The sequence below is a fragment of the Geotrypetes seraphini genome, chromosome 4 (genome assembly GCF_902459505.1).
Source record: "Geotrypetes seraphini chromosome 4, aGeoSer1.1, whole genome shotgun sequence".
NCBI lineage: Eukaryota > Metazoa > Chordata > Amphibia > Gymnophiona > Dermophiidae > Geotrypetes > Geotrypetes seraphini.
The window spans coordinates 183,872,213-183,897,396 of NC_047087.1; the positions used below are offsets into that span (position 1 = coordinate 183,872,213).

A 25,184-nucleotide genomic window follows, 5' to 3' on the forward strand; every position below is an offset into this window, starting at 1 on the left:
ACCATGAGTCGTGGAAGGTGTTTTGAATGGTATTCATGCTTCAAAAAAGGTCATGAATCGGTGGAAGATGATTCACGAACTGGAAGACCATCAACGTCAACTGATGATGATTATGTTGATCAAGTGAGGGTTCTTATGCATGTTAATTGGTGATTAATTGTTAGAGAATTGGCAAAGGAATGCAACATTTCCATTGGTTCATGCCACAACATTCTAACAGAGAATTTGGGGATGTCTTGCGTTGCGACAAAGTTTGTTCCACAGTTGATGACTGACAACCAGCAGAACAACCGCAAAAAACCTGATGACAGTTCTTCCCCAACCACCTTACTCTCCTGACTTGGCCGTTGCTGACTTCTTCTTGTTTCCTAAACTTAAATCCACACTGAAAGGAAAGCGATTCGACACCATTGAAGACATAAAGCAAAATTTGACACAGCAACTTTTGGCAATTCCCAAAGATGTGTTTTAAGGACTGTTTCCAGAAGTGGAAATGACACTGGGAAACATGTATACGTAGGGAACGGAAGTACTCTGAAGAGGACCCAATGAACTAAGTTGTAAGATTATTTAATAAATTTTTATAAAATCAGTCCTCAAACTTTTTGAACAGACCTTTTATGCAAGTACTGCCTCTGTTGTATGTACCTATATAAAGAAAATCCCCCCAAAAACAACAGCAATAAAGTAAAAATAAAATAATGGGGGGACCACTCTGATTACAACACAAGGGTAAGGTTTATAACGCAATCCCTCTAAAAAAGACTCGATACAGAACTGTGTTTCGGCACAAAGCGCCTGCCTCAAAAATCAGAGTCAGTGGGGGGGTTCAGGGGCCCCGGACCCTGCGGCAGGAGGGAGTGGAGTGCATCAGTGGGGGACAGCAATTGGGGGGGAGGAGCACTAGACCACCATGCTTGTTTTTGGACACTGCAGAGAGGGAATTGGGGCCATTTGTGGTGGCAGGTCTGAGCTTTATTTTCCTCAGGCACTGACAGGAAAGTAAGGTTATGACAGCTCAGACCCGGCCACTAAATATCAGCCCCGATTCCATATAAATGGAAGGGTGTTCATTGGGGAATCAGCCTGGGGAGCTCATTTTAACAATCTTGACCTCATCATACTACATTAGAATACAGTTTTAATATTAATGACCTCGTTGTACTACGTTTGCATAGTATAATCGGAGACTGCCAAAAAGCATGGAAAAGACTACGGTGAGCCGTTTTGATAATAGGGGGGTAAAATATGTATATTTAACAATGTTTTAGCACCATTGTTAAATGCAAGGTAAGTTTTGACAATCTTCTTCAGAGACTTTTGTCAAATATCATTGCATGGTGAATCTCCTCAGACTGATTTATTTATTTATTTTATTTATTTAATTTTGTATACCGTTCTCCCAGGGGAGCTCAGAACGGTTTTACATGAATTTATTCAGGTACTCAAGCAGTTTTCCCTGTCTGTCCCGGCGGGCTCACAATCTATCTAACGTACCTGGGGCAATGGGGGGATTGAGTGACTTGCCCAGGGTCACAAGGAGCAGCGTGGGTTTGAACCCACAACCTCAGGGTGCTGAGGTTGGAGCTTTAACCACTGCGCCACACCCTCCCCTGATGGTGCTGAATGAATTTTATGTTCACTATACAATACGGTGGGATTTGCTGAGCAGGAATTTCTGGACTCTTTGCCTTGTTAATCTAATCTAATCTAATCCTTAGGTTTGTATACCGCATCATCTCCACGTTTGTAGAGCTCGACGCGGTTTACAGTAGGAGAAATAGGAAGGAACTACAACAGAGGGTTAGAGGTAGAAGTATGAAGAAAATTTTGAGGACTTGGGATGCCAAGATATAAGAGTTTCCTTGATTCCTAAGTTGAAGGGAGACTTACATTTTTTGAGAAAAGCCAGGTTTTCAGATGTTTGCGGAAAACATGGAGAGAGCTCAAGTTCCGAAGAGGGGAGGTAAGGTTGTTCCAGAGCTCAGTGATTTTGAAGTGAAGGGAGGTCCCTAGCTTTCCTGTGTGGGAAATGCCTTTTAGCGAGGGGAAGGATAGTTTTAATTTGTGGGAGGATCTGGTGGTATTAGGGTTTGAGAAATTCCAAGAAAGAGGGCTAAAGGGAGGGAGGAAACCATATAGGATTTTGAAAGTTAAACAGGCGCATTTATAGTGGACCCTGGCGATTATTGGAAGCCAGTGGAGCTTTGCCAGGAGCGGGGAGACATGGTCAAATTTACTTTTAGCAAAGATGAGCTTGGCCGCGGCATTCTGAATCCGTTGGAGTCTGTGGAGGTTTTTCTTAGTTAGGCTTAAGTAGATAGAGTTGCAATTGTCCAATCTGGAGAGGATGATGGATTGGACAAGGAGGGTAAAATGTTTTTGATGGAAGTAGGATCTAACTTTCCTCAGCATGTGAAGTCTGAAAAAGCATTTTTTTACCAAGGATTGGAGGTGGTCATTGAAGGACAATGTGGAATCAATGATGATGCCCAAGACCTTGCTTGAGAACTCAAGCTGCAGAGAGGAGCCAGAGGGTAGTGGGATGGAGGTGGGTAGGTGATCTAGTTTTGGACCGAGCCAAAGAAGTCTTGTTTTGGACTCATTCAATTTCATTTGCACAGTGTGGGCCCAGGATTGTAGGTTCATTATACAAGAGGATATGTTCTTAGACAGGTCAGTGAGGTTCGAATCGGTCTCGAGGAGGACGAGGATGTCGTCTGCATAAGTGTAAATTGTTTCAAGGGGGGATAGATGGAGGAGTTTTAGGGAGGACATATAGATGTTGAAAAGGATAGGGGATAGTGGAGAGCCTTGCGGGACTCTACAATTCGGTTTCCAGGGGGAGGATGAGGTGCCATTCATGTTAACAATGTAAGAATGAGAGCGGAGGAATTTAGAGAACCAACCTAGTACTGTGGAGTTGATACCTATCTCAGAGAGTTGGTAAACAAGAATATCATGGTGAACAACGTCGAAAGCAGCGGAAAGGTCAAATTGTAGGAGGACGGCGAACTTGTTTCGAGAGTGAAGTTGTTGAACCCTTGAAATCAGGGAAGACAGTAGGGATTCGGTGCTGAAGTTAGGACGAAAGCCATATTGATAGAGTAAAAGAATAGAGAATCTCTCTAAGTATGATGAGAGTTGGGAAGAAATGATGGACTCTAGCATCTTGGTTAGGAGAGGGATATTTGCAATTGGGCGATAGCTGGATGGTATGGAAGGATCAAGGTCAGATTTTTTCAATAGTGGGGTCAAGGCGATATGACCCATTTCTGGGGAGAAATGGCCCGACTGAAGGGTGGAGTTTATGAGAATGGTGATAGAAGAAATAGCCTGAGCGGAAATGTTCTCGTATAGTTAAGATTTGTTCAGGCTGTATCTCACTTTATGTTTGAGGAAGGCCATGAAATTGACCTAGTTTTGTATCCTGATGCAAATTTGCTTCCCCTGGATTCTGTAATTAAGATTTCAATTATGAATCACTACCCTGGTTTCATCATTTGCTCATTTCTTTTCATGTCTTAATTAAAAAAAAAAAAAAAAAGTGCCTGGGGCGACAAGAGAGCAAAAAAAAGATTTAAAATCCCTGGATGTTGACTTTACACATGGAAACTGTCTTACTGGAATCCTGAATAGACATATGTTTCTGGCTTTTCAAGAACAGGATTAGCTTTGACAGTTTAGCATAATGTACAAACTGATGAGACGTTGTCCAGCGGATGCAGAGAAATGAAGTTTTCTCAATTTTGCAAAAATCACGATACTTCCTTTTATAGTTTATACCCCTATCTCTCAGTGCTAATGGATCTATTTACATAGATTCTATTGTCTGGATAATAATTCTTTGGCTGAATTTTGTCTGCTTGGCATGATGAAATTGCTTATCGTTGAACTTTTATTAAAGAAAACTTACTAGATCCTTGAACTATTACTAACATTCCTTCCAGTGCAATAGGTGAGACATTCTAGAAGACAATAGGGTTATTTCCCTTTAGCCGCATGCTACAGAAGGAATCCACTGTATTTTTCACTCTTCCTCTATAGAATTTCACTGGGTTGTTTAGCACCTTCTACAGTTCTTTCATTCTGCACACATGACTGCAGATGTGTGTGCTCACTCCCCATTTTATTATTTTGAATTCAATGTAATTTAGTGCTTGGAGCGATTTTGAAGCTCTGCCTGCTTGAAAATTCATTGACTTCGGTCTGTAGCTGACAGACCAATCCCACTGAGTACCTGTTAGCCAGCCTGTATAGTTTTCTCTGGAGCTCAGGGCTGTCCCTGATGTGGTCTCACCTAGGGTTGCCTGATTTTACTAAAGTAAAATCTGGACCCCCTAGCCCTGTTCCCTGGCCCGCCAAGTTCCACCCCCATCCCCACTGCATTATACCCCATCCCCGCCCCCAATCCCACCCTAGCCCTACCTCAGTTCTGCCCGTCTACTAGCCAAGTGTCCCCTGAGGAAGGCGTCTTCTATACGCCGAAACTGAGATCCTTGTTGAGCTCCAAAGCACTCTACATTTGCTTATGCTTTTTAATTTATAGATACAGAAGGTTTACAATCCAGCTTTATTTTTAGGCAGATGAGTTGCAACATTTTTAATGCTTGGGTTCAAAAAGAGATATTTCTATAGAAATGTTAATCTGTGCATGCAGCAGTGGTCACTTGATCAGGTAATAATACTCGTATACTGAAGTGTAATGCCAGGAAGCCTGATATGAGTCAGGAAGCAAACATGTAATTATTAAGAAGTTGGGGATACCATTCCATAAATAAGTTCACTTAGGGATGATTTTGAATTGTGAATTGAATATGACCATGCACATTGATATTCTAGTTAAAAGTTCCAATTTTCAGCTAAAGTAGTGTTCTTTAATGTAAGACTCTGGGATCAATGGCGGCCACCAGAGATTTCTGGGGTGGACCCTATTGTTTTTCTTTCTGCTACTCTGCCTCTCTACCCATCCTTGGAACAGAAAGGGGAAGGCAGATGGGGGCAAGAGCTGCATTCTTTAAGGACAATGCAATCCAGACAGAATGCGACGGCCAAATTGATATGTAATGGAAAAGGTTCAGCAAAAAGCAAATAAAGATCTGTGGATACGAAGTACTTGTTGTCAGAGTTTGGTGTTCTTTTTGTTATGGAAAAGGTTCAGTCCATGTCGCACCATATTTGAGGAGATTGCATTGGCTTGCTAATAAGACGAGAGTTTAATTTAAGTTACTGATTATGGTTTTCAGGATCTTGTATAGACTGGCTCCATTCTATATGCCAGAGCTTTGAGGTCATTTCAAGCTTTGAGGATAATAACATCTTCTAACAAATGCTAAAAATTATGTTTAACAGGATGATCATGGGCAAAGGCTCCTTGATTTGTAACTCTCTGCTGGCCAACATTAGAAAAACCTCAAACTATATGAGTTTCTGAAGATTGATTAAAAACATGGTTGTTTTATAAAAACATTTTAACTAGTTTCATGCAGCACATAAATGTAAGCTAATTTCTTTTGTTATTTATGATTTGTGCATATATTCCCTGCCTAGAACTAATGATTAAGCAGTTGCTAAATGTCAAGATTAGATTAGATTAGATTTCTCAATAGACAGAAGAGAATGCATTTGGAAATGCTCACAACCTTGAAGATATCCCCCCAAGAAAGCTGAAGATGGGCTAGTGGGGATAGAAGTTATTTACACGTACTAGTGCTCAGTGTTGTAGCCCTGAATGGAAAGAAATTTGGATGCTCTTACTCATTGGAGCTATTTTAGATTCTATTTTAAAAATGAATGAAGACCACTGAGCTAGTCAGTTAAAATCCTTCTTGGAGATTCATCAATTAGTCAGTACAAGGTTAGATTACTGTAATATCCTACATATGGGTTGCCTGAAGACTACTGTCCATGAGCTACAAATGGCTCAATATGTGGTTGCCCATTACATATCAGAGCTTCCAGTTACTTCTTTGCTGCCAGCGACCTTCCGTTGTTAATTCATAGAAACATGATGGTAGATAAAAGCCAAATGGCCCATCTAGTCTGCACATCTGCAGTAACCATGATCTCTTTCTCTCTCTGAGAGATCCCATATGCCTATCTCAGGCCCTTTTGAATTCAGACACAGTCTCTGCCTCCATCACATCTTCTGGAAGACTGTTCCATGCATCTACCATCTTTTCTGTAAAAAAGTATTTCCTTAGATTACTCCGGAGCCTATCACCTCTTAACTATATCCTTTGCCCTCTCATTGCAGAGTTTCCTTTCAAATTAAAGAAACTCGACTCATGCGCATTTACATTACGTAGGCATTTAAACATCTCTATCATATCTCCCCTCTCCCGCCTTTCCTCCAAAGTATACAGATTGAGATCTTTAAGTCTGTCCCCATACGCCTTATCACGAAGACCACACACCATTTTAGTAGCCTTCCTCTAGACCAACTCCATCGTTTTTATATCTTTTTGAAGGTGCGGCCTCCAGAATTGTACACAATATTCTAAATGAGGTCTCACCAAAGTCATACACAGGGGCATCAATACCTCCCTTTTCCTACTGGCCATACCTCTCCCTATGCAACCTAGCATCCTTCTAGCTTTTGCTGTCACCTTTTCAACCTGTTTGGCCACCTTAAGTTTATCACATACAACCACACCCAAGTCCCGCTCTTCTGTCATGCACATAAGCTCTTCACTCCCTAATCTGTACCGTTCCCTCGGGTTTTTGCAGCCCAAATGCATGACCTTGCATTTCTTAGCATTAAGTTTTAGCTGCCAAATTTCAGCTATTAGAAAATATACATTAAGCCCCCCCCCCCTTTTTTTACAAAATCTTAGTGCAGTTTTTAGCGCCAACTGCAGTGGTAACAGCTCCGATGCTCATAGAATTCCTATGTGCATCAGAGTTGTTACCACCATGGCCAGCGCTAAAAACCATGCCACAATTTTGTTAAAAAAAAAAAAAGGGGTATATTAACTAAGTACTTCAGTTATATTTTGATATGTATGTGCCCCGTCTTTGGCATTACAGTACCAACATTTTTTCTGTAAATTTATAAATGAAAAATATATTTTTGACCCAATATTGGACAGTAGCATCTGCTGCCTGGATAAGTGCCTCTGGCTAAGTCTATCCAGTGATTTTCAGCAGTTGGATATTATTACTGCTTAAAATCTTTACTGACTGCCCCAGCACTATCCAAACAGTGGTGATACAGAGCATGGACAGAGCCTGAGATGTCCGAGGAATTATCCAGTAACAGTGATATTCAGTCTATAATGCAAGGAGAGTGTGGCGTAGTGGTTGGAGCTACAGCCTTAGCACCCTGAGGTTGTGGGTTCAAACCCTGAGCTGCTCCTTATGACCCTAGGCAAGACACTTAAACCTTCACTGCCCTAGGTACATTATACAGACTGTGAGTTTATTGGGACAGATTGGGAAAATGCTTGAGCACCTAATTGTAAACTGCTTAATACACTTTGTCCAAGCAGTATATGAAATCCCAATCCCAATAGTTTCTAAAGCTATAAGGCTGTCCTAAGTTATCCAAGACAGTGGACTGATTATCACTGCTGTAAATGTGAATTTAGGCCCAATGTCCACAGTAAAGTAAAGGCCATTTTGTGATCTAGAAGTAGCCTCTAATCTAAAGTAGGTGTTCCATACTCAAGGCTACAGAATGCATCAGAAAGACGTACTCTATATAGTAAAGGAATGTGTGTGGAAGAGAAAACCTGATATGACTGTAGCTTTTCTGGTTTAATTAGTGAAATGGTGTGGTAGTCGTGGTAGTCCACTTTCCATGGAAAAACCTTTGAAATTAAAATGATAAAATATTTTGACACCTACCAGATGGGACTTAAAGATCTGGGCTTCCTTTCCCACTACAAAGACATTTTAAACTACTTTGGGCTAGATTCACTAAGCCCACGGATCGGATCCAATCCGTGAGCGATCCGATCCAATCCGTGGGGAGGGAGCTGATTCACGAAGTGTCCTCTTGCAAATGAGGACGATTGGAATCAAGCCCCCAACTGACTGCATGGATCACTGAATAGTGATTCCGATGCATGTGCAGACCATCTGTAGATGGTCTGCGCATGCTTACAGAGCAGCAAACTTTTTTAAAAAAACTTTTTATAGCGAGCCCATGGTTTTAACCCACTTTAAACCACGGGGCTCACACAGCGGGGGAAGGCCAGGAGAGTTGGGGCAGAAGCAGTGCGACGATTGGGGCAAAGAGCAGGAGAGTCGGGGGCAGAGAGAGCAGGAGAGTCGGGACAGAAGCAGGGTGGCAATCGGGGCAGAGAACAGGAGATGCAGTCGGAAATGACGTGAGCGACTGGTCCTCAGCAGTCGCTTGTTTCTTGATCGGCCAGCTCACTCGGTGTTCCAGTTTTTTGTTAGTGCCTACCTACTTTACATGCCGTTTCCCCTTATTTACATGCATGGATCAGATTGGAGGATGATTGGCCACGAGGTTAGTGAATCGGATCAGAGGGAAATTGGGTCGCAAAGTGGTCGGGACTTGATCAGTGCGCTTAGTGAATCTCTAGCCCTTTGTCATCTCTCTGTCTCCTGTTAACCCACCCACCCCTCCCTCTTCCTGTGAAACTACACTTCTCCCTCCGTATTCGCGGTTTCAGCATTCACGGTTTCGATTATTCACAGTTTTTAGCTTGCTGGCTCCTCCCCCCAAATTACATCAGCTTGCATAAAGAAATCGCTGATTCCAAGCATTTACAGAGAAAATTGCCGATTCCTAGCACTTTCTTCACCGTGTTTTGCCTCTCCTTCAGGAACAGGATAGGTCTCCCACCATGTTATTCGCAGTTTCACCATATTCACGATGGTTTGTAATAGAAAACAGCGAATAACATATGAAAAGTTATTTGCGCTTTTTCTGTATTTGCGGTTCTATTAATCCCTATCACAGCGAATTCGGAGGGAGAAGTGTATCCCTGAAATGCTTTCATGTTTTCCTTATTATATACTGATATTTGTCAACAATTTCTTATTTCTGATCTGAAGAAGAAGGGTTACCTTCAAAAGCTTATCATAAAATACATTGAGTTAGTCCAATATAAAGGTGTTACCTTATTTCCTTTGTTTTTGTTTTATTTCTATATATTATCATGGTTTAATTAAAAATTCACAGATATTCCCTCATCTGTAAAACATATAAATATGCACATAGCCTGATGTAACATTTGAAAATAGTTCAGTGGTGTACCTAGGGCATATGACCCCAGAGACAATCATTTTTTTAACCCCCACCCCTTAATAAACAAATATTTCTAGTAACCGCCCCCCCCCTTGGTACTCCACTGAGATAGTTTCGATGTGTTATGATGGTTTACCTCCTTTTTGCAAGATAGGGCTTTCAGGTTAAAGTGGGGCAGGACTATTCTTCATGGTCGGAACTATCAAAGGGTGTACCGCAGGGGTCAGCCATATCAGATATCCTTTTTAATATATACAGTGTATGCTACCACTTTGTCAAGAGCTAAAAACATTGGGGGTGAATTTCTATCTCTAAACAGATGATATTCAGTTCTCAATACCAGTACAGAGTTTGCTCTCAGATGCATTAGCTAACCTAGAGAACTGTTTTTGAGTGACTAAGGAATGGATGAATGACAATCACCTAAAACTGAACATATGAAAAATGGAAATTCTCTGTATTGGAGGTGAAAAACATCTCATTATGTTTCCATCAGAAATAATTTTGGACAATATTGTCATCCCAGTCTCTAGTCATTGTAAATATTTGGGAGTTATTTCGGATTTGACTTTATCCTTTAAATCCCAAATTAAAGCAACTGTATCGAAAGTATTTTTTAAACTTCATCTATTTTGTAGATTGCGAGACTACCTCTCAGTGACGAATTTTCGAATTGTTTTTGCTGCTGTAGCGACTCCTCATTTTGACTACTGCAATTCTCTTAATTTGGGTTTACCTAAATTTGTAATAAATAAATAATAAATTCAGGCATTGCAGTTGGCATAGAATGCCACAGCTCGTATGATTATGCATGCTTCTAAATTTGTAATGTGTACAGCAGTCCTTTGTACTGTTATACTATCACTCGTGTTCTAAATTTGAACATGCTACGCCTATGTTAAACGAGCTCCACTGGCTACCCATCACTAACAGGATCAAATTTAAAATTATTTGTGGGTTCTTTAAGGCCCTCAAGGATGATGGCCTCTCTGTGGTTGATCTTTGTTTCAAATACATCAACCGGTTAGGTCTTTATGTTCTGAGAACACCTTGTGCCTGGAGATTCCATCTGTAAAAACTGTGAGGCTAGTAAGTTCTCGTCAATCAATGTTAGTAGTGCAGGGAGCAATACTATGGAATGCTCTTCCAGTTGATGTACGAAATGTTAACAATCTGATTCAGTTTAGAAAGCTGGTGAAAATGATTTTATTCCAGAGATATTTTGGCTGATAAAGTCATGGATTTTGTAGCATTAGAACGGTCAAATAGTTTGACCATTGAACTATTTATATTTGTGGATGGTCATGTCAAATTATCAATGGAAAAATATTTTGTTCAACTTCTCCTACAACAAGCAAATAATAATGAACAAGCAAACTGTTAGCAGATTATATTTATACCAAGACCTCAAACACCCATGACACTACTTAATTAATTTAATGTCCTTGCTGGGGTGACGTGTTCATCATCGGTCTTATTTGGTATTGTAATGCAGGCAATACCCTAATGCATCAATGTGGTGCTATAATAGTTTTTTTTGTTTGTTTTTTTAAATAATTTTTCAAATTATACATTCAAGATTAACTTGTACAGAAAGAAGATTCAAGACATAGAAAACAAAATTACATTCATCATTCCTTACAAAGCAATAAGAAATAATTAACTTAAATCTTCTCAAGTCCTTAAAAAGATCCAAAATGTAAATTACAGCGAGATAAAAAAAGAAAATAGTTCTTATAAGAAACTAATTATCTAACAAAGGTTAGGGCATCTAATTTTCATGTAGCACTATCCTTTTCCAAATGAGATAGGGACAGGAATGTCGACAATCGGGGAGGCTCAAAGAAAACAAATTTCTGAGTTTTATAATGAATTACACACTTGAATGGATGGCGAAGAAAAAAGGTAGCCCCCTAAAGCCAAAACACAAACCCCCTTTTCTACAAAACCGCGCTAGCATTTTTTAGCGCAGAGAGAGCACAGAGAGCCGCACTGAATGGCCCGTTCTGCTTCGATGCTCATAAAGTTCCTATGAGTGTCGGGAGCAGTGCGGGACATTCAGCGCGACTCCCCGTGCTAGAAACTGCTAGCGTAGTTTTGTAGAAGAGGGGGCAGGTTTTAGTAATAGAAATTCTCTTCTACGCCTTTGTGTATCCCTTGCTATGACTGGGAACATTTGTATCTTCTAGCCTAAGAATTCTTTTTGCTTATTTTTATAAAACATTCTCAAAAGCCAAATTTGATCAGGAGTAAGAGCTATGGTCAACAGTAAAGTAGCTGGAACAGCTACTTCCCTATCAGACGTTTCCAATAAAGTTGATATGTTCATAGATTTCTGATTTGTCTCTTGTTGGTTATTCTGCATCTTACTTGGGAGATAATAAACTTGTGTAAATGGAGGTAATGAATCCTCAGGAACCTCCAAGATTTCCAAGAGATAGCATTTCAGCATTTAGGAGTTACCATGGTAACCCTAGGGAAATTAATCAATCTGAGATTATTGCTTCTAGAAAAGTTCTCAAGTGATTCAAGTTTTCTTCTTAAGTTTGTATTATCCTTGATTAGCATCTCTTGTACTTTCTTTGATATTTCTGTGTCTTCTTGCAATTTCTCTATTGAAGATTTAGAGGCACTAATCTCTTGTTTTAATTTATTAATATCATTGTCATGATTCTATAATTTTCCTTCTATTTGTTGAGACTGAAAATTGATATTCTTTCCCAGATTAGTAATCAGATCCCACAGGGCATCTAAAATAACTTCATGGGGTTTTTGCAAGTTCAAATCACTCTGCTCACCCGCTGGCGTTTCTCTCTGTCTGTGTTCCATCCAGGAAGGTCCTGTTCCTGTTGTTATCTGGTCCTCACTGTCCATGTTCAAGCTCTCTTGTAAAAACTGGGAGCCAGAACCCTCATTCTCCGATTCGGTCTCTCGAGCCTCCGAAGGAGAGTGCTCACCGACTCACTGAAGCACCTCCACCCAAGGAGAACTGGTGGTTTGAGGTTGTAGGGGAGGTGCTCTCATGTCGGGACTTAACATTGTTTCCAGCCCCTGGGAGATCGCTTGTGTCTCGCTTCTCTGCAGTGTCTCCTGCAGGGAAGTAGCCGATGCTGCCGATATGCCCTGTATGTGCCTCAGAAGTTCATCAATGCTGCCGAGGATGACGGGCCCAGAGTGCCGCGAGGCACTAGCAGCACTTTTGCCTCTTCTCTTTGGCATTTTTTCAAACAGGTAATGTCCCAGAAATGCGTAGAAGTATTTGTAAAGACAAACTCACAACAGCGTTCCACTCTGTTAGCCTATGCTATGGTTTCCAATTAACCAATGCTGCGCATTCAAAGCCCTGGTAATAGCGCATAAAAGAATTTACGCCACCACCCCAGCCTACACAGAATCCAAGCTAACCCTGTACATCCCCACACGCCCCCTCCGCTCAGAAATGGAGAAACGCCTATGCATCCCCCCAGGAAGGTCTCTCCTGTCAGAAACCGCCCGCAAACGCTCCTACAGCCACTTCATCCCCCAACTCTGGAACCAACTCCCCCCGTAAATCAGATTACAGAACTCATTGATGACCTTCCGGAAAGCGGTAAAGAACCTCCTCTTCAACTAAAATTACAACTGCAATCTACCCCCTCACCCCCTTAAACTTCCCTTTCCTTCTACCTCCTTTCCTTCCTCTCTTCTCCATTCTGAACCTCTACTTAAATTGCTGTATAGTCCATTCTTAACCTGTACTTAAATTGCCTTATAGTCCTTGTACTTAAACTACTGTATAGTCTTTGTATTGTCCAAATGTACTCCACTGTGAATGTTTGCTTGTAGGCCATTCTGAGCTACTGGGAGGATGGGATAAAAATTGAAATAAACAAATGCAGCAGCCATCTTCGCTATTATAGTTTTTAAGAAGAGCACTTAACTTATAGCCTGACGGCTACCCAGTCGTTTCACTGGCATGTCTCCTCAGGGGCTGATGCTCTTCACTCTCATTGTGTTTCGTTCCAAATGCTTTAGAGGCTCTCCTTGCACCACTTGTATTCAAATACCAAATAAGACCGATGATGAACACGTCACCCCCATCAAGGACATGACATTAATTAAGTAGTTTCTTGGGTGTTTGAGGTCTTGGTATAAATATAATCCGCTAACAGTTTGTTCATAATTATTTGCTGGATGGTCATGTCAGCCACAGAAGGCTAATGATGATATATAGTCATATGATATGCCTTGTGTATTTATGTAGATGTTATATATGTGACTCACTCAGAATAGTAGGATGTAGCGAGTAATACATTTTTTAAAAATAAAATAAATAGTTCCATGCAGTGCTGGCTTTCTCTAGCCAACCTTCTAATTAAATAACTAGAGAATTTTGACTGGCAATTAAATGTTTGCACTCATTTCTAACTAACACCATTATCTGAATAATGTAGGCAGTCGCTGCTGTATCTGGATATTCAACATTGCTCACTATCCAGTTTATGTTGAATATACAGATATTTTTTTTTAACTACAGTCAGAGTTTAAAAAAAATGCTGCCTGTAGTGGCTGAATATTGACTCATTTGTTTTTACATGACTGTATTAGAGGCTGTACAGGGCAATGTGAGATAATACAATGTTGTGCTCTGTTGTCACTGCTCAAATAAATTCATCTGCAATGGTGTTAAAGGCCCAGTGGACTATTATTTGACATCTACATACCCTGCAGTCCTACGGTCATGGTCGCTGAGTGCTAGCTGGTACACATACTTCCGCAAGTAGCTTTGCAGTTCCTGGTAAGTGCCCACCATTTGGTTGAAGGTACTAAGAAAGCAAAGGGAGAAAATGTATTATTAAATTAGTAGAAGAGAAAGGTTTGATATGTTTTCCCTGTTTATGTTATTTCTATTTATTAAGTATAAAGGCTAAAGAGTCCTGCTTTATGGGTACTCAAAGTGACACCTAGCAGCTGTACTAAAATAATATATTTGACTTTGTTATGACATTACTGGTTTCTAAAGAAAAGGCATTCTTCTTATATCTAATATTATAATCAGGGGAGAAGATTAATTTTGGAGGAAACTAGCCAGGGTCATAAAACCCTGCGCTTATTTCAAATCTTTGTCAATGGCTCCTAGCTAGGGCTCCCAGAAGTCCAGGAAAACCCAGACATGTCCTCTTTATAGAGGACTGTACAGGTGCCCGGATAGATTTCCAAAACCTAGGTTTCAGAAAGCCTTGAGCTAGGGGCCGTGTTTAGAGGGCCTCAAAGCATGCACGGATGCAATGTGATGACATCGCATGCATGTGCGGATGCAATGCAATGACATCACAGGCATGCATGAGATGTTATTGTATCTCATCCACACATGATCAGAGGCCCTCCAGACAGAGCCACAAGCTCTGGAAAGAAGAGATGGGGTTCATGTGGTGGTGGGGCTGGGGACAGGGCTGGGCCAGAACAGGGTATGGCTGGGGCCAGAACAGGGTGGGGCTGTGTGTCCTCTTTTTTTAATGAGGAAATCTTGTAACCCTACTCATAGCCTCCCTAGATGCTGACTTTATATTTGAAGGGAGAGTCCATCCAGCCCAAAGGAAAGAAAAAGGAGATGAGATTTGACATACTGCCGTTCAGTCAAAGTGGTTTATATATTATATACAGGTATACTTATTATGTACTTGGAGCAATGGAGCGTTAAGTGACTTACCCAAAGTCATAAGGAGTTGCAGTGGAAACTGAACCCATTTCCCAAGGTTCTCAAGACTATGCCTTCATCAACTTGCTACAGCACAAATATCTAATTGGGAAAACCCTGGAGCCTTTAGCAGTAGTTGCAGTTGTTTAAGTGCTGTGCTGTGACTGGGACAATGGGAATGGGAACATTCAGTTCTCAATCCAGGGGCATAGAAGAAAGGAGAAGCGGGGCATAGCTGTGTATTTCCATAAAGGCATCCAGGACCACTTATATTGGATCCTGGAACAGCTCCAGAGGCTGAAGAAATGAGTACCACTTGCAGCCGGGGTGGACTGACAGTGTTCTGGGGCTGGGCCTCTAGGAAATAAGAGCCATGGACACCTAACCACCCCTCTGATATCGATTACTAGATATTACTGGTTAAAGGAGTGTAGATTCCCTACTGTTGTGGTCTCTTGGACACTACTACCTTGTTGGTTGACTGATCAGCCCACTCCAGGCTTGCAGCTACCTGTCTCCAGGGAACCAAATTCTCCAAACAAGATCAAGTAATGCAAAATGCTCTGTTGGCCCTTCAGAGTCCCTACGTTTGCCAGTACCTCTAACAAATTGAGCAGGTGACAATTAAAGGAGTTAGTGCTGTGGGTGATTGTACAGTACATCCACATTATTGAGCAAATTCCTTGAGTTTGTCCAGGGAGGGGTAATTTCTTGATGAACCTGATGATTGTTGGACAGCATCTTTAAAACACTGGCATTATTGAGATAAGTCCAGTCTTTTTTGCAAGTAAAGAACTAATTTTTTTTTTTTTTTAATTCTTCCATCATTTCTCCATTTGGAGCCATCTTTATTAATTTTCAAACTTTGATAGTGCAATACAAATAGTAAATCAGAAAAACTTCACAAAACACACTATTAACTATACAATTATTATATTAAACAATCATTTTCTCCCATCCTCATCATCATTCTTAATATAATAATATATATGATGTGATTACAAATTATAAATAAATAATTTAACTATTCAAAATACATTTCCCACCCCCCCACCCACCCTCACTGGATGTGTAAGGAAATCTAATAATAATGAAAGAAACGTGACCCTTATTATAATGCAATAAAATTAGTCATTGGACTCCATACATCATTAAAGGATTTACTAGTCCCCAAACGTTCTGCCATCATCCTTTCGTACTTATATGTGGTACACACATTTACCCACCAAAAAGTGTCTGAGAGTGAAATGAATTGTATGAACTGCAGTAGTGCTGAAGGTTTATAAGTCCTCTTCTTGTGCTAATGACCAAAAAATATGAGTGGGGAAGCTGACATCTTGGAACTGCAGTAGTATTTTTCTTTTACCTTTTCTTTGATTTCAACCATGTTTGCATTCTATGCTTATGTTTCTTACCTGCATGGTTTGCATTTTCATCTTGATCAATTTTATTGAAATGTTTCTACCTTTTATTCTGATCAATTTTATCAAAATGTATGTACTGCCTTTTATTGTATGTTATCGCGATTTTTACTGAAAATGTATGTATATATTGTTTTTCTCATGCTGTGAGCCGCTTAGAACCTCCCTGGTATGGCGGCATATAAATAAATAAATTATTATTATTATTATTACTGAAGGATTATAAATCCTGTTTTTGTGCAAGTGACCAAAAGATTTTGATAGATTAGAGGAAATATTTTTTTTTGTGTGAAATGATAGTTTTTTGTATAATTTGTGAGATCTCTTTTGAATGGCAGGAAGGAGGTTTTTATGCTGATGACTGAATTGAGGGGTATATTATATGTGAATGGTAAGAACGCCCCCCTCCCCCACTAATTCTGAGGTTTTTCCTCCTTTTCTATTTTAAATTAGCACTAGCTAGTGTTTATCAACAGTGGGATTATAGATGTACTGATGAGTTGAGCATTAGCCCATGGCCATTAATAGAAAACAAATAGAAAATTGGCCATTTTCCGGCTGTGATAAAAATGACCTTAGTGTGCAGTAAAAACACATATAAGGGCACGCTAAGGTCATCTTTTACCACTGCTTAGTAAAGGATCCCTATGTTAGAAACTGCTTGAGTGGGAGGCAACAAAGGGTAATGGTACATGGAGTTCATTCTGAGGATAATGACATTGCCAGTGGTGTCAATGGCAAAGTAAGAGGGGGCAAGGGGGGTGGTCCGCCCTTGGCATAATGTTGGTGGGGGCGCTGGCACCCCTCTTACTCTCCACCTCTTCCCATTCTTCCCCTCCACGTGCCCCCACCTTCCACACATACCTCTAGTTGAAGTTCTCTGGAGTCCTGCAGAGCTTAAGAACATAAGAACAGCCTTACTGGGTCAAACCAATGGTCCATCAAGCCCAGTAGCCCGTTCTCACGGTGGCCAATCCAGGTCACTAGTACCTGGCCAAATCCCAAGGTGTAGCAATATTCCATGCTACCGATACAGGGCAAGCAGTGGCTTCCCCAATGTCTTTCTCAATAACAGACTATGGACTTTTCCTCCAGGAACTTGTCCAAACCTTTCTTAAAACCAGCTACACTATCCACTCTTACCACATCCTCTGACAACACGTTCCAGATCTTAACTATTGTCTGAGTGAAAAAAAATTTCCTACAATTGGTTTTAAAAGTATTTTCCTGTAACTTCAGTCTTTGTAATTTTTGACAGAGTGAAAAATCGATCCACTTGTACCCATTCTACTCCACTCAGGATTTTGTAGACTTCAATCATATCTCCCCTCAGCCATCTCTTTTCCAGGCAGAAGAGCCCTAACCGTTTTAGTCTTTCCTCATACAAGAGGAGTTCCATCCCCTTTACCATCTTGGTCGTTCTTGTTTGAATCTTTTCTATCTCTACTATATCTTTCTTGAGATAAGGAGACCAGAATTGAATGCAATACTTCAGATGAGGTTGTCTGTCCTTCACTATTGAAAGCGGGTTAATGAAACAGCCCCCCACCCCACCACCACACACACTGAAAGGACTGTAGGTGGAGGACTCAGCTTAGAGGGAACAGTGGCACTGACCCTGATATTCAATAGAAGTGCCTGGACATTGCTGTCAGTTGCTAAAAAACCTCTGGCTATCACAGGCTGAATATGGGGCCTACTCTATATTAATAGCTCTCTGCTAGCTAATTTTATATTTGTTAATCAAATTTGATAATTTTCTGTCTATTATTGAATAATGTAACATGATATACAGCACAGGATCCTATAAGAAACAGAATAATACTGTATAAAGTTAAAGGGGGTATGTAACAATAGTTTCGGACATATGAACTTATGTTATACTATTACTACTATTAATTATTTCTATAGCGCTACCAGACACATGCAGCGCTGCACAGAGTCACAAAGAAGAAGAAAACAGTCCCTGCTCAAAAAAGCTTACAATCTAAACAGCCAAGACAGACAAACAGGATGTCATGGATACAGTTAAGGGGAACGGTTAATCAACGGGCTGGGTTGAAGGGCAGAGGAGTAGGGACCATACTTACTCTCTGTCAACGACAAGGCATTGCGTGTCATCCTCTTCTGCTATAATGTTGGCAGAGCGAACATCTTCACTGCAAAACATACAGTTAGTATTATTGTCAGCTCTAGTGTTAGACATGATGGCACACTGATTCTTGCCTTCACATCCTTTCCAAATCCTCCCAGTCCCAGATCTGGTGTTTACGCATTCCCCAGTAATCCTCCAACCTTTTATTCCCACTCTAGCTATCTTCTAATTCCCATTCCCCCCCCCCCCCCACACACACACATACACACACACATAATATATCATAATATTATATGGTTACTAGGGATGGACAGCCCAAAATGTTTCATTTTGTTTTGTTTCCTGTGACATGTGCAGTATAGTTCATTTTGTTTTGTTTAGACTTCATTTTTATTTTGGTAGAAATGTCACTATTTGCAAATAGTGAGCACTTTTCTGATAGTACACGGGTGTGCAGTGGTTTGCACGCACGCCAATGGTTCATCCATGTGAACATTCAGTAAACAGTGCGCACTATCTATGCATATGCGGACGATATTCAACTGCTTCATCCCCTAAATCCCCTAGTCAAGAGATCAATGAAAAACTAGAACAAATATCGAACTGGCTAAATGATAACCTGTTTTCTTAAACATCGCTAAATCTAAAATGATGCTATTTCCTTGCAATAAGTTAGAAAGTCTATCTTCCTCTATCTATCTAAATTCTGAAGTGTTAGTGTCCGAAGTGTCACAGTCAGGTTACTGGGTGTGACATTAGACAACAACTTTAACATACCATCAACAAATCAGTACGATAGTCCAAAAATGTGTTCATAGACTTGAAACCCCTCACGGCAACCAATCAGCTAGTGGCTCTGAATGGGCTGGAGCGAAGGAAGGTTCACTGCTGGACCAGCAGGGATTTAACAGGAATATTAGGGTGGGGGTGGGAGGGAAATAAAAGTTGTTCAAAGTCGGCCGGGGCAGGAAACAGAAGGGATCCCTTCTGTTCTGCCCATCACTGGACCACTAGGTCTTATGAGAGGCCCGGCAGAGCCCTGCAACAGGTTTGGGGGGGGGGGGGCTGGTCAGTGCTGACTCGAATATAAACCAAGATCCCATTTTTGGGCCCAAAAATCTCGGATTATATTTGAGTATATATGGTATTTCTCAGTGATCTATCTCTGTGTTGATGTCCCAAAGTTTCCTTCAATTGCAGATTGCTCATCAAGTCTCAGTGATTGAAGCAAGAACAGTTGAACAGCTCCCATCCTTTTAAAAATTTCAGCAGCATAACTCCCGAAAATATGCCTTAATATAAGACTTAATAGCTTATACTTTACACATAACAATCTTATGTGAATTTCTCTGCAGCCTTAAGTTTTAGCAGGTGTAAACTTTTGCAGGTAATTTTGCTGGGATAATTTTCAAAGAGAACTTGCTCATGAGAGTTTCTTTAGAAAACTGCCATAATTCAAATGCATCAGGGCCTGCCAATTGTGTAGGCTGTTACAAAACCACCATGTGGGTAATTTTGTAATGTATGCAAATAATGGCTTTCAGACTAGGCTAAGATCCTTCCCAGAGATTATCCTCCCCTAGTAACTCCCTAACTGGCATTCCCAAATGCGGTGTTTTCTACTTTCTGAGAATCCCTATCTGAAGGTATTACATATGATCTTGGCTACAAGAAATTATAGGGTCAGGATCTTTAGAAAACTGAGTTTATAGTGAGTGTGAATTATAGTGGATGAAACAATACCTGATTAATGCCTTCTCTCCAAAGTAGTCCCCAACTCCCAGAGTTTTAATCTCCTGTGGCTCCTGAGTTCCCTCTAAGGTCTGCGTCACACATACCTGTCAAACATGATAACAAGGCAATTTCAGCTCTGAAAAGGAGAACCAAGTACCAAAGTGTAAAGGTTTATGCAAACTTGTTCTGTTAGTGGATATAAAAGATAACAGGGCCATGCCTGGAATAGAAGAAAACTCAGAGGCATTGCTGTCACTGTTCCAAGTTAAGTGAGAGTCCTCCACCTACAGTCCTGCCAGTGGATGGCACTGTTTCACTATCACATTTTCAGTAGTGAAAGGTAGTTTTCCTGGAGTCCTGAAAATGTAGTACTGAAAGAGTACCCCCACCGGCAGGGTTATAGGTGAAGGACTCCTGCCTTGCTTAGAGGAAACTGTGATTTTTGTACAGTATGAGAGCAGTTCTATAAGTGGGTGCCTCCATTTAGGCAATGCAATGCCACATATAGAGAGCCTATTCCAGTGCTTCATAAACATTTGTAAACTGCTGTATGAAAAAGCGGTATAACAAGTTTAAAAAAAACATAAAACATCTCCTGTTGGTATACTTAGCCAGTAAGGGTTTTCAGGTTTATCACAATGAATTTGCATGAGGTAGATTTGCATACAATGGGTCCAAATCTTTACTTTTTAGTAAATATCACAATGTGACACTCTCCTCCCCTATTCTACTTTGCGGCACACCTGTCCCTCTGGTCACTACCACTTGAGCACTAGGAGGTCATCCTTGACTCAACTCTCATACCACAGATCTCTACTTTCATGCAATGATCATTCTACAAACTATGCTTGAGTCATTCCATTCGTAACCTCTTACACCCACCTCCTCTGAATGCACTCATCCACTCCCTAGTTATCAGTCATTTAGACTCTTGTAACTCCCTATATAAAGGCAGCCCCAGAAACATTTTTTTCGCCCAATGCGGCCCAGGGAAGCCAAAAGGTTGGACATCCCTGGGGTAAAGGATTGTAAACAACTCCAACTTATTCAAAATACTGCTATTAAGTTTATCACCAGTCATCATAAATTCAATCATGTTACCCCTCTACTCAGATCTGCTCACTGGCTTCCTATCTCATATCATATAAGTACAAAATTCCACTGCTTGTTTTCAAAATCAGTTCCGCAGAAATACCCCTTTATCTTTATAGACACGTAACTCCCTACTGTCCATCCAGAACCTTCAGATCTTCAGACCAGAACCGTCTGATAGTCCCCACATTTTGCAAAATCATTTCTGACACTACTCATAGCACAATATTTTCAGTCCAGGGCCTTGAACTACTCCCCTCTCATCTCAGGTTACAGTTATCCTTAGATAAATTCAAAGCTGACCTTAAAATATTTCTTTTTTGCTGATACATATACTTGACTCCTTCTCCCCTCTTGTCCCTCCTAGGGCTGAGGTGAGCTGGACTGACTAGACATGGAGATTTTACATTTCATTTTACCCCACCCAACTATCATATTTAAACAATGTAGTTTACCCCCTTTCCTGTCTGGCACATTCCTTTCCCGCTTAGACTAAATTGTAAACTGCTTAGATTTACCATAAAATAGGTAGGATATCAAGCCTTAAAATAAACTTGAAACTTTGTTCCTAGTACCTGCAAATCTATCTCATGGATATCCATTGTGGTAATCCTGAAAACCCTAACAGGCTAGATATTCCTAAAGGAGAAGTTTGAGATACACTAGCCTATACTATAACAGCACATAGGTGCCCAGATTCTGTTATAGAATGCTAGTAGCATAGTCTGGCATTGGCATGCCTTACATTTACATGTTCATAGGTACATCAACCATATCACTGTCATAACTGTGGGCATATAAGTGCAGCAGAGACTCATAATTTACTGTATTCTGTAAATTGCACATGTAAGTGGCACCCATGAAAATGCCTCCCTTTCATTTATATGCTTTGCCACATACTCTTACTCTTACAGAATAGTATATAGTTGCTTTGCTGCTACTTACTCATGAAAGTGATAGTATTCTGTACATTTATACACATTAAGTGACATATGTATTGCCCTTTAAATGTGGGAGGAGTTAAAATAGTTTTATCCAGGGTGGGTAAAGGGAAGATTAGCAGCTGTTAGAATAAAAATGCCTAATATGAGAAATATAGTGGCACATTTCAAAACTTTTTTTTAGGGGGAGAGTGGGGGTGGCGGCAGTTTCCTTCTTATTTGGGCTTCCAGCTAATTTGGAACTGGTCTCTGTGGACTAGAGCACCATATTTAATTCTTATTGAGCTCTCTTTTCCTTTCACTCCTTAACTAAGTTTCTTGACTTCTCCAATTCATTAGAGAATTCTGTCACTGTTTTTGTCTCTACCACATCAACTGGAAGACGATGTGCTTACCCTTATGTAGTATGGCAATTACTCGAGATTTTCCCCACTTCAAAAAAATATTCCTTCTCAACCTGGCCAGCCAAAACTTGGCTCCTTCAGAAATTCAGTTAACAATAGGGATGGATAATTGTTTGCAGCCATATTGGAAATGTCAGTGACATATCCCATGTTGTTGCATGTCTTTATCAAATGAAAATGAGCTGAAAATGCACAAAAATTAATACATTATCATTTGCTGATAATAATGCACACTATTTCAAGAGAGTGCACACTCTTGGATGTAGGTCACTTCCAGTGGTCATCCCCAGCAAAAGACAAGATGTGACTTTAGTAAAGATAGCAATGCAAATAATCTTAGCAATTAACTTTTTAGCAACACAGTAGGAAATGAGACTACACAAAAGAAAACTATACAGAAAAAAGACTGCCACTGAAATGTGACTGGAAAGCAATAACCACAAATGCTCAAGTCTAAGCAACAAAGTTCATGATCTGAAAATTCTGATGTTAGAGACAGACTCAGATATTGGGCTAGATTCACTAGCCCATTTTTCCAAGGTGATCTGTGGCTGATCCTAGCAGGCCCGACGAATTCGCCAATCTTGAAAATTCAAATGAGGGCATTAAGAGGAATGCCCTCATCTGGCCGACATGGATCACAAGTGTGAGATCCCGCGCATGCGCAGACCATCTGTAGATGGTCTGCGCATGCGTCAACACACCTCCGAGATGTGACTTTTTAAAAACTTTTTGTAGCCTAGCGAGCCCGTGGTTTTAACCAGTTTTAAACCCACGGATTAAACCCATGGGCTTGCAGTGCGGGGAAAGGCAGGTGAGATTCAGGGTGGCAGGAGAGATTCAGGGCGGCAGACAGGAGAAAACCAGGGCAGAGCAGGGCAGCGATTCGGGGCAGAGCAGGCAGGAGACAAAGGGGCAGAGCAGGGCAGCGATTCAGGGCAGAGCAGGCAGGATAGATGGGGACGAGCAGGGCGGCAGTTCGGGGCAGAGAAGGCAGGAAACATTGGGGAAGAGCATTGGAGTGGCAGGCAGGAGAGATTCAGGGCAGCAGAGAGCAGGGAAGAGAGAGTCGGAAAGATGTTTACGATTGGTCCCCAGCAGTCGCTTCTTGGGTTGATCGGCCAGCCAGAAATTTCTTTGTGAATCGCATCCCTGTCTACTTTGCATGCATTTCTCCTCATTTGCATGCACAGATTCGAAGCAGATCACAGGAGAGGATAGTGAATAGTGCAGGAGGGAAATCTGGTCGCAAAGGGGTTTGTTTTGTGAATCTAGCCCATTGTTGCTATCATAAAGACATGGATCAGTGATTCCCATGGATGGGACACAAACATACTGGGCTATAATCTTTTAGGAAAGACAGAGATGGTTGAAAAGGTAGAGGAGTAGCTCTGTATTTGAGAAACAATATTCACGTGACCAAAAAGCAGGGAGCCTGGGTAGGGTTGTCAGATTTCCTATATAAAAAAAGAGGGTACTTGGTCCCACCCTGCTCTGCCCCAGCCCCGTCCCATTCTACCTAGAGCCCTGTCCTGTTCTGCCCCAACCCCCTACAGACCTCCTTGAGCTTGGGACTGCATCTATGCATGCATGTGCATCAACGCAATGACATCATTGCATCACATCCACACATGTGCAGATACCCTCTAGACACAGCCCTGAGGTGGGGACATCGAAAACCCGGACAAACTGCTGGGTTTTGGAAATCCAGACATTTGGACAGTCCTTTAAAAAGAGGACATGTCTGGGTTTTCCCAGATGTCTGGTAACCCTTAGCCTAGGGAAAGGAAGAAGTGATATGGATCACCTTGAAAAGAATCACTAAATTAAAATAAAATCACTTTTCCTACCTTCGTTGTCTGGTGATTTTATTTTTCTACTCATCTTTTCCCAGTCTCTGGTTGCACTTCCTTCTGTCTGTGCTCTAAACTGTTTCCAGGGCCGCCTTATCCATTTGCTATTTTTCTCTCCTTCACTTTTTGGCCTACATCCATCTTTAGAATATACAACGTTTCTCTTATTCTTCAAAGCTAAATATGAAAACAGTCAAAGATTGATATGCTTCCGTATGCTCAGAGGTGTAGAACTCATTGGGGAGGGGGGCTTGTCCACCCTCCTTTAAGAGTTTATTATCCAGTCATTGCATATAGATAGCGTGTTCAATCAAAAGCTATATTCATTTCAAAAGACTGGTATCTTAGAGAAAAGTTTGTTCTAAGAAACTGGTTTCAAACTGATCAACAGATAAGATAAATTTCACTTATCTTAGATACTTTAGGGGTTCCAACACGGCCCCATTTCGTAGTCTGTTTCAGGAGACAAACTGCCAGCGGGAAACAGTCACTGCGGTCAAATGTTTTAAAGTTGTCAGCACTTCAGGCGAAAAGTTACTACTTTCACTGCGGGGTTCCTAATTTTAGCTGACAAGGCATATGGAGCATAGGGAAGCATATCAATCTTTGATTGTTTTCATATTTATCTTTGGAAGAATAGGAGAAACGTTGTATATTCTATTTATTGGTATACTGTTTCTTATCTCCTTTGGTTTATTTATGTTACCCTGATTTGTCCATTGTTGATTTTGTCTACATGCATCT

General features: G+C 40.9%; 1 protein-coding gene across 3 annotated transcripts in view; it reads right to left on the reverse strand.

Annotated features, from left to right (window-relative positions):
- Positions 1-25,184, reverse strand: part of PRKG2 (protein kinase cGMP-dependent 2) — a 161,244-nt gene that overhangs the window by 50,499 nt on the left and 85,561 nt on the right. For all 3 annotated transcript variants that reach the window (XM_033940049.1, XM_033940050.1, XM_033940051.1), the window contains 3 exons: positions 20,160-20,254; positions 18,412-18,480; positions 13,927-14,028 (listed from right to left, as the gene is read on the reverse strand). In XM_033940049.1, coding sequence (XP_033795940.1) covers positions 13,927-14,028; positions 18,412-18,480; positions 20,160-20,254 — 266 coding nt within the window. The remainder of the gene's footprint in view (positions 1-13,926; positions 14,029-18,411; positions 18,481-20,159; positions 20,255-25,184) is intronic.